The 9,055-nt window shown below is 38.5% G+C and overlaps 2 protein-coding genes across 2 annotated transcripts in view; both read right to left on the bottom strand.

The window, feature by feature from the left end:
- The window catches only part of HOXD9 (homeobox D9), a 1,896-nt gene extending 8 nt beyond the window's left edge, over nucleotides 1–1,888 (bottom strand). Inside the window, exons 1-2 of the mRNA XM_073577622.1 lie at nucleotides 1,121–1,888; nucleotides 1–739 (exon numbers count right to left, since the gene is read on the bottom strand). The exon at nucleotides 1–739 is cut by the window's left edge and continues 8 nt beyond it. Of these exons, the coding sequence (XP_073433723.1) occupies nucleotides 498–739; nucleotides 1,121–1,757 (879 nt within the window). The 5' untranslated portion in view covers nucleotides 1,758–1,888 and the 3' untranslated portion in view covers nucleotides 1–497. The remainder of the gene's footprint in view (nucleotides 740–1,120) is intronic.
- A 4,247-nt stretch (nucleotides 1,889–6,135) lies between these two features.
- On the bottom strand, nucleotides 6,136–9,055 carry HOXD10 (homeobox D10). Its single transcript, XM_073577621.1, has 2 exons — nucleotides 8,262–9,055; nucleotides 6,136–6,924 (listed from the first exon to the last, which is right to left on the bottom strand). Exons 1-2 carry the CDS (start codon nucleotides 8,995–8,997, stop codon nucleotides 6,647–6,649), a joined length of 1,014 nt encoding a protein of 337 aa, XP_073433722.1. The 5' UTR covers nucleotides 8,998–9,055; the 3' UTR covers nucleotides 6,136–6,646.

The following is a 9,055-nucleotide window of genomic DNA, read 5'->3' as shown; positions in this document are numbered from 1 at the left end:
CTTTGCTAAAACAATCTAGTTTCTGCATGCGCCTTATTTGTTCCCACTAGTACATTGGATATATCTGTCACATGCAGACCGAATATTCCTTCAGTAACGAGCATTTTGTCACAGATCTGCAGAGTGGGCTATACACACGATTATTACCGATTTCACCCAAATGGAACTTTTACATTACATTTCTTTTACTGCTAAGATTAAGGAACTACACTACTTCCTACAGATCCATAAGATGCTTCAGAAATGTCGCAATACCTACCGGCAATGTCTAGCGTGCAACCACAATATTATCAGAAATAGTCCCCCCAAAAAAGTTGCATCTTCAGATGATGCTGCACTGACAACGAAGTTTGCAAAATACACAACAACATTTACATCTATTTCCAAGAAGAAAAAAAACAAACAAAAAACCTAAATATATATATATATATATTTCAGTGTTCCAGATAATACAGAGAAGATTCAGTGCGTATCCCAATGTGGCAATGATGCGGTGGTTACTGGTCCTTGTTGCCTTTTTCTTTGTTCATTTTCTTCATTTTCATCCTTCTGTTCTGGAACCAGATTTTCACCTGTCTCTCTGTGAGGTTTAGTATTCTGGCCACTTCATAGCGACGATCCCTGGTGAGATACATATTGAAGAGGAATTCTTTCTCTAGCTCCAGAGTCTGGTATTTGGTGTAGGGACACCTCTTCTTCCTGGTGGATCGAGCGTGGATCCAGTTTGCTGCAGGGTTATCTAAAATAAAAAAATAAAATAAAAAAGGAAGGAATGGAAAAGAAACAAAAGGAAAAAACAAAAAAGAGAGCAGGCTGAGGTTTGGAATTAGAACAGAACGGATTTGCATTGGAGCTGTCTGACCTTACTCACTGCACTTTTAGAAAGAATTATCATATAAAATCCTCCAGTGTTTACAGTACGATGATGTCTTGATCTTAGGTGGTTATGGGAGTAATAGAATCATTTTATAGCCTCTTGTTGCAGCCTGGGCTATATGCTGGCCGTCTAGACGGTTTTATAGGTTAGTAAAACTATCAGTTTTGCACATTTAGAGCCTTGCAGGTTTAGGCTATAAATCAAACAGCAATTTCTTTCCTACTCTCTTTTTTTTGTACTTACTTGGATCAATTTGTGGATTCGGCTGTTGCTGCTGTTGTGGCTGCTGCTGCGGCTGCTGCTTCTCCTCTTTGAGCTCAGTGTTCTCTGGCTCCTCGCTGGGAGCCGCTGCCGCAGCTGCTGCAGGGACAGGATTGTCTTTAGGTGGAGGAAGCTTCTCTGGGCTCTCCGTGAAGGAATGACACGAGTACTCTGCCAGGCTCAGTCCCTGGGGGTCAAACGAGGAGCACTCGGTCCTTTTTGGGGCGCTCTCGGGTTTGATCCCATAGCTGCGCCCGTTGGGGTGAAATCCAGAGAAGGAGGAAGCGGTGCTGGAGATGGGCTCCAGCCAGGATCGCACCGTGTATCTGCTGCTCTCTGAGCCCAGGTGGTGGGACTGGCCCATGTAGGGGTGATAGATCCCAGTCATCCCTGGAGAAGGCTGAGGGTGCACCGCAGACCAAGAGGCAGGGAACACGCTGGATTTGGAAGCAAAGCTGCAAGAAGAGAAGTCTGAAGAAGGGTCCCCAACACCTGGTGGTGGCCTAGAGGTCGTGGTGTGACCTCCCTGGGAGGAGAACCTAGCACCGTACACCTCTTCATTCTCAGGTCCTATGAGAGAATCCACATAGTAGTTACTTATGGCACCACCGGTGGACATTTTTTAGGCTCCCCTCTCAGTCATATAAAAGGTTACCCTCTTAACTGTATGGAATACCCTCCCTGAGAACAATCATAGTATTTTGCAGGCTGCATCCTCCATCCATTGGTCGTGGGCTCCACGTGATCATATTTACCAATACAGAGTAAATCAATCCGCTTTAACGGGGCTGATGTGATTAAAAACACAGACAATTAAAACTAAAAGTGTAACTATGCTGAGATCTATGGAAGGCAGCGCACAGGGGAGGGCTGCAGGGCTGAGGCCACCCTAAAACAGCAGCTCCTGCTTAACCAGTGGAGCAGGGTTACCAGGGACTATTTCTTTCTCAGCTCTCAGCCTTTGCTTCCCCCCACCCCCCTTCCTGCCATTCATTTTTTTTAATCACTTTGCAGAATTTGTTTTAATTACCCTTTAAACTGTGGGGACCCCTCACATGAGAACTAGGGGGGGAAACATGTTCTGATTATTGACCTTCTGGGTATAAAACTTGTTTTACTAGCCACAAACAAGAAGCCATCATGAAATTAAAGGGAGAGAGAAAAGAAAGAAAGGAAAGGAGAGAGAGAGAGAGAGAGAGAGAGAGGGGGCAGCAGCACATTGTTGTTGCCCTCTCGTTCAGCAACAGTTCATATTTACATAGAAGAGGCTGTAATGTGTGAAATGCATAAAACCTTCAACAACAAAAAAAGAAACAGGTGGAAGAGAACTATCATGATTTTTATGGGATTCAATAAAAATTTTATGAGGTGCATTTGATTATACATTAATGTGCCCTGTAATCAAATGGTCTAAAGAAGAACATTAAAACCTATGCTGAAATCATCTGCTGCTGGACCCTGCTATTGTTGTTTTGCCCAATATCTCATCAATGGTTTACTCTTCTTTTTTTTATTTAGTGCATACTCTCACACACCCAAATAACACACACCCATAGAACACACAGTGATATAATACACAGCCTTAGGGCAAACAGTGATATAACACACACCCATAGAACACACAGTGATATAATACACAGCCATAGGGCAAACAGTGATATAACACACACCCATAGAACACACAGTGATATAATACACAGCCATAGGGCACACAGTGATATATTACACAGCCATAGGGCACACAGTGATATATTACACAGCCATAGGGCACACAGTGATATAATACACAGCCATAGGGCACACAGTGATATAATACACAGCCATAGGGCACACAGTGATATAATACACAGCCATAGGGCACACAGTGATATAATACACACCCATAGAACACACAGTGATATAATACACAGCCATAGAACACACACAGTGATATAATACACAGCCATAGGGCGCACAGTGATATAATACACACCCATAGAACACACAGTGATATAATACACAGCCATAGGGCACACAGTGATATAATACACAGCCATAGGGCACACAGTGATATAATACACACCCATAGAACACACAGTGATATAATACACAGCCATAGGGCACACAGTGATATAATACACAGCCATAGGGCACACAGTGATATAATACACAGCCATAGGGCAAACAGTGATATAACACACACCCATAGAACACACAGTGATATAATACACAGCCATAGGGCACACAGTGATATATTACACAGCCATAGGGCACACAGTGATATATTACACAGCCATAGGGCACACAGTGATATAATACACAGCCATAGGGCACACAGTGATATAATACACAGCCATAGGGCACACAGTGATATAATACACAGCCATAGGGCACACAGTGATATAATACACAGCCATAGGGCACACAGTGATATAATACATACCCATAGAACACACAGTGATATAATACACAGCCATAGAACACACACAGTGATATAATACACAGCCATAGGGCGCACAGAGATATAATACACACCCATAGAACACACAGTGATATAATACACAGCCATAGGGCACACAGTGATATAATACACAGCCATAGGGCACACAGTGATATAATACACACCCATAGAACACACAGTGATATAATACACAGCCATAGGGCACACAGTGATATAATACACAGCCATAGGGCACACAGTGATATAATACACAGCCATAGGGCACACAGTGATATAATACACACAGACATTTACAATAAACACATTCACTTTTTTTTTTCCTTCCCATTTCAATATGTAACAGAATAAAGGTGACCAGACAGAGAGAGCAGATCTGATTTTTCTTTTGATGGAATCTGTTTTACTGTTACATGAAACACTGGAGTAAATAGGATATAATCACTGTCCCTGAGGATCTCAGCTATAAAGAATTTTTAAACTCAGCGTTAAGTGAGGCTGTGATGTCCTTTTTTTGCAGGAAGGCTCTAAGTTTATTGGGGCTGTTTCCTGAAATAAAAGAGAGTTTATCTGAAGCTACAGAAGGTCTATGCAGTTCTGTCATAAACGACCATGCTTGGAAACAACAAATGTAAAAAACAAACAAATAAATAAATAAAAACACTCCAGGCAGAGTCCACAAATGACACAGAAGGAGAGGCATGTTGTAAAATCATGTTACAAAGTCCTCATCTAAAGCTTTTCTATTGTGATGCTCGGATATAAGGAGAAGGGAGAACGATGAGCAGCAATGCCAGCCTCCTCCCATGTCTATGTGATATTAGTCAGGGTGATCAGAGCAATGCAGACACGCAGAGATTTGTCATTTGTTTTGCATGAAATAAAATTGAATTGTGGACTCTCACAGAGGACATGTTAGCAATTCAGATATCACAATTTGTCCATGAAAGTGCTAAACATACAAATCCATAATGTGCAGCATGTAAAAGCGAGCAAGGTCAGGAACCATCACCAGGATTATTCCTGTGCGATTCCTTTTTTTTATGTTTTGTTTAGTTTACAAACTACTTTATATACAGCATAAAATAAGAACACATCACATAGGATTTACTGGACTAAAGGAAAGGTCGCCAAACTCTGCAGATACTTTCAAAACTTATTATAAGAAAAGATGTTAAAATTAATATTTTTTGCTGTCTTTCCACTCTGTGCAATATCTATCTAAATTTCTATCTTACTTCAGGCACATTATCTACAGATGTATGATTTATCTATCAATCTAGATTAAGAACACAAAAGAAAAGAAAAACTGGAAGCAGAGCACCAAAAGAGTGGACAAAAGTTGATTGTTTATATATAAGCCCACGATGGCGAAGTTACTGCCAAGCTTGAAAAAGGTTCACATATTGAAATCAGAACGTCGCCACAATGGGCTGATATATAAACAATCAACTTCTGTGCACTCTTTTGGAAGCTGCCTTCACTTTTTTTTTTTTAAATCTGGATGGTTTGGTATGTATTTTTTGAAAATCAATTTCACAGATGGGGTATTTTTTGTATACAAATATATCATAGAAAACCCCCCCAAAAAAAACTATCTTTTTTTTTTTTAGTTTTTTTTTTGTTAGTTTTTTTTTTCTCTATAATATGTTGGTTTGTTATGTGTCAGGGAATCTTTACACTCTCATTTCTTAAAAATGCTGTTCTATTTTCTAAATATACTATCTATCTATCTGTTATCTATCTATATATCTCATATCTATCTATCTATCTATCTATCTATCTATCTTGCTATGTGGATCTAAATAAACTCCACTTTTTTCACCATTGCCACTGGGAGTGCTGCCTTCCTATATGTTTTAATCTATCTATCTATCTATCTATCTATCTATCTATCTATCTATCTATCTATATATTGTCTATCTATCTATCTATCTTTCATATCTATCTATTGTATATCTATCTATCTATCATCTTCTATCTATCGATCTATCCATCTATCGATCGATCTATCCATCCAATATTTATCTATCTATCTGATATATATATATACTATGTATCTTATATTATTTTTTTTCTATATTTATCTATCTATCTATCTATCTATCTATCGAGGTATCTCATATCATATATTATTTATATATATATATATATATATCTTACTATCTCATATATATATTTACTATCAATGCATCTCATATCTATCTATTTATCTATCTATCTATCTTTTGTGTATAAATTTTTCCCAAATTAAAATGAATAAACATTCGGAGCAGTAAAGTATACTCATTGCACATTGGATAATATATATGTAATTCGGAGTCACTGTGACTTACCTGCAGTGGTTTTTGCCACCAGCTCTGCTTTCTGAATGTAATATCTGAGTAAACCCATCACCCCGTGTGTGTACAGGGCTAACCACTGTGGGACAGTCCAGTGAATGCCAGCACTGAGTGTCCTCACCACATTTCCAGTAATAATTCTCTCTCTATACATGTTACATACAAACAGGCTGAGAACATGAAGCGTTCAGACAGTTTATTGCATAAGACATGCCAACAACATGCACGGTATGGACACAGCTGTCTCAATGATGATATCGCCACATATCACAAGAAAAGTTCTACCAGGAACACGACTGAAAGAAACTACACATTGACGAACAGATCCTCAGATACTTGGAGCAGAGACACTTACAGAAAATGTGCTTATTTTGTCCCCAAAAGTCAATAATAAACATGAATGTTAAAATGCTGAGGTCCATAAAGTAACACGCAGAAAGACTCTCCCTTAGAAAAAAATCATAAAAAAAGTCACATTTTTGGATGTGTTTGACCAGTCCCAATAATTTAAGACTAAAATGATAAAGTTTCTTTCCTTTTTACCCTGCCATACTGTGAAAAATAATAATAATAAATTACATGTGCTGGATCTTTATTATTATTTATATACACATGAAAATACATAGAGACACTTGCAGCACTATAAAATGAGGAATCACATTCTAGATCACAGGGGATGGATGGATGTGGGGGTCACAGTCTCTCCTGCTGGGGGGGCAATAGCTGCATTTAGGAGAAAGTCAGGTTGGCGGTCAATTCCCGGATTCGGTTCTCTCTACTCATCTTCTTAAGCTTCATTCTGCGATTTTGAAACCAGATTTTGACCTGCCTGTCAGTGAGGTTGACGCTCTTACTGATCTCTAGGCGGCGCTCTCGAGTCAGATACATATTAAACAAGAATTCTTTCTCTAACTCCAGTGTCTGGTGTTTGGTGTACGGGCACCTCTTCTTCCTGCCACTCTTTGCAGTTAACCAATTGCTGGTTGGAGTATCAGACTTGATTTCCTCTATTGTGATAAACAAAAAGGGCAAAAGAAAAAATAAAATAAATAAACAAATAGATAAATGTGAAAATCCCCCCCCCCCAAAAAAAAAAATGTCCTAATTCTACAAAGAATAGACTTGACAATGACCCTTCAAACAAAATGCCTATCATGTTGGTATTATAACAAAAGCAAAAACCTAATGTTATGCACACAATGGCAGATAAGGGGAAGGTGCACACACACACAATTGATTAATAAAAAAATATAGGTATATGTGTATATTTAGTATATATATATATACACATATAGTCTACATCGCACACATATATATGTATAATCAATAAAAAATAGGTATATGTGTATATTTAGTATATATATATATATATACACACACGTATATAGAGATAGATAGATAATTTGATCACATTTATGCATTTATATATGAATACATTATTTGTGTGTATGAAAACTAGATGTATGCAAATATATGTATTTATAAGCACACACACCTTTACACTTGGACTATATATATATATATATATATATATATATATAAATGATCTGGGAATTATATATATGTATATATATATATATATATATATACACACACAAAGTATGGGCAATTGTAAGCAACCAAGGTGTATACATTTGTGAGGGCAGCAAGAATGTAATGCAGAATACATATGCTCTCCTTTCAGGCAGGTCCCCTCTATTCTAATATTGACAGACATGTTAACTGAAATAACATTTTTTTTTATAAGAAAAGCAAACAAATATCCTACAGCCCATATATCCAATTTACCAGACCCATCTCCATGGAGCATCCCCTTCACTGTCCATCCGCAGTGTCACTAGCTTTGCTGACCGTCAAATAAACTTGAATACAAATTTATCCAATGTATTAACCCTTAAGAACATTATGTTTTTTTTTTAATATTAATATTATGGCTACAATTTTCTATTATTATTATTATAACTTTCTCTGTAACATGAGCAGAACACGTCTGCCAGCTGAGATTGAATTAAATGATAATGTTGCTCGGAATTAACCCTTTAACAAAACATTGGATGGAGGTTACAAAAAAAAAATTAAAAAAAATCTGTAAAAACTTTGAGTGCATTGATAATGGACATTTAGTGCTGCCCTTGAGTGAGATGTGTCTGGTTGATGATCATACATGAAGATATTTTTTTTTTTAAATACCTGAATAAAAAAAGGGCAGTTCCTCCTTGACATGTAGTTACCATTAAATGTTATGGGAGGCAATGCTAGTATTTTACACAGTGTTTTATGGTGCTGGCTACTAGTACAGCATGCAATCAATGCTTTATATAAACTTCTTTGTAATGATACCGACCTTTACTTTCCTTGTCTTGGACCTCAGGGCTGGACACAGACACCTCAGCCAGGCAGCTCCTGTCCTCCTGCAGGGCAGCTTTGGACTCTGGACTTTCGGGCACTTTGGAGGACTCTTGGGTGCTCGGGTTTTCATTCATTTTCTTGTCCATCTGATGAGGTGAAGATAGCTGAGGTTTGGAACTGCCGCGGGGGTTTAGCTGTAACATTAAGGATGAACTGGTTTCTTGGTTATTAGTGTACTCTTGGGGTTTCCCACTGGCGTAGGTCTGGCTCAGCCTAAAATATCCTGGGACAGGAACCTCAGAGTTGTCCACAGAACAGTTGTCAGAGACCAGCCTCTGGTATGGTGGCACCTCTGAAGAAATCACTTTTGATCGCTTATCAGAATACATGCAGCAATTGGTCTCTTCCTTAATATTTGTAGGAAACGAACAAGTGGGGATCTGTTGTTGTGTAACAGGTTGCTCTATTCTGCAAGACCTGCTCGGATCTGTCCAACTGTCTACTTGAGGTATATAGGGATGGACATTCATACCCATGTTTTGGTGATTGACTTCTCTTTTTGCCAGAGATGGTAGCAGTCCACAGGTTTGCATCCCATAAGTCCCAATGTCTGAGTTAGGTGGCATGTACATGCTGGCGTTGTTAGAATAGAAACTGTCACTTCTACAGGCACTGATCAAGGAATCTACTAAAAAAGTATTTGCAGCAGGAGAGCTGTTTGGAAAGGACATTTTGGGGAGGAATTTGAAGAAGAGAGATTGTGTCCTTTGTAGGCTGACATCTCTAGGA

Source organism: Dendrobates tinctorius, unplaced genomic scaffold (assembly GCF_039654945.1).
Source record: "Dendrobates tinctorius isolate UK_male_01 unplaced genomic scaffold, ASM3965494v1 ptg000056l, whole genome shotgun sequence".
In the NCBI taxonomy this organism is placed as follows: domain Eukaryota; kingdom Metazoa; phylum Chordata; class Amphibia; order Anura; family Dendrobatidae; genus Dendrobates; species Dendrobates tinctorius.
Note: the sequence above shows the minus strand (reverse complement) of the source record. Positions and strands in the feature narration are given on the sequence as shown.

Coding starts and splice junctions, on each gene's coding strand:
- HOXD10 (XM_073577621.1), bottom strand. CDS start 8,997: ATGTCCTTTCCAAACAGCTCTCCTGCTGCAAATACTTTTTTAGTAGAT. Junction 6,925..8,261: donor CCAAGACAAGGAAAGTAAAG/GTCGGTATCATT, acceptor TTATCACAATAG/AGGAAATCAAGTCTGATACT.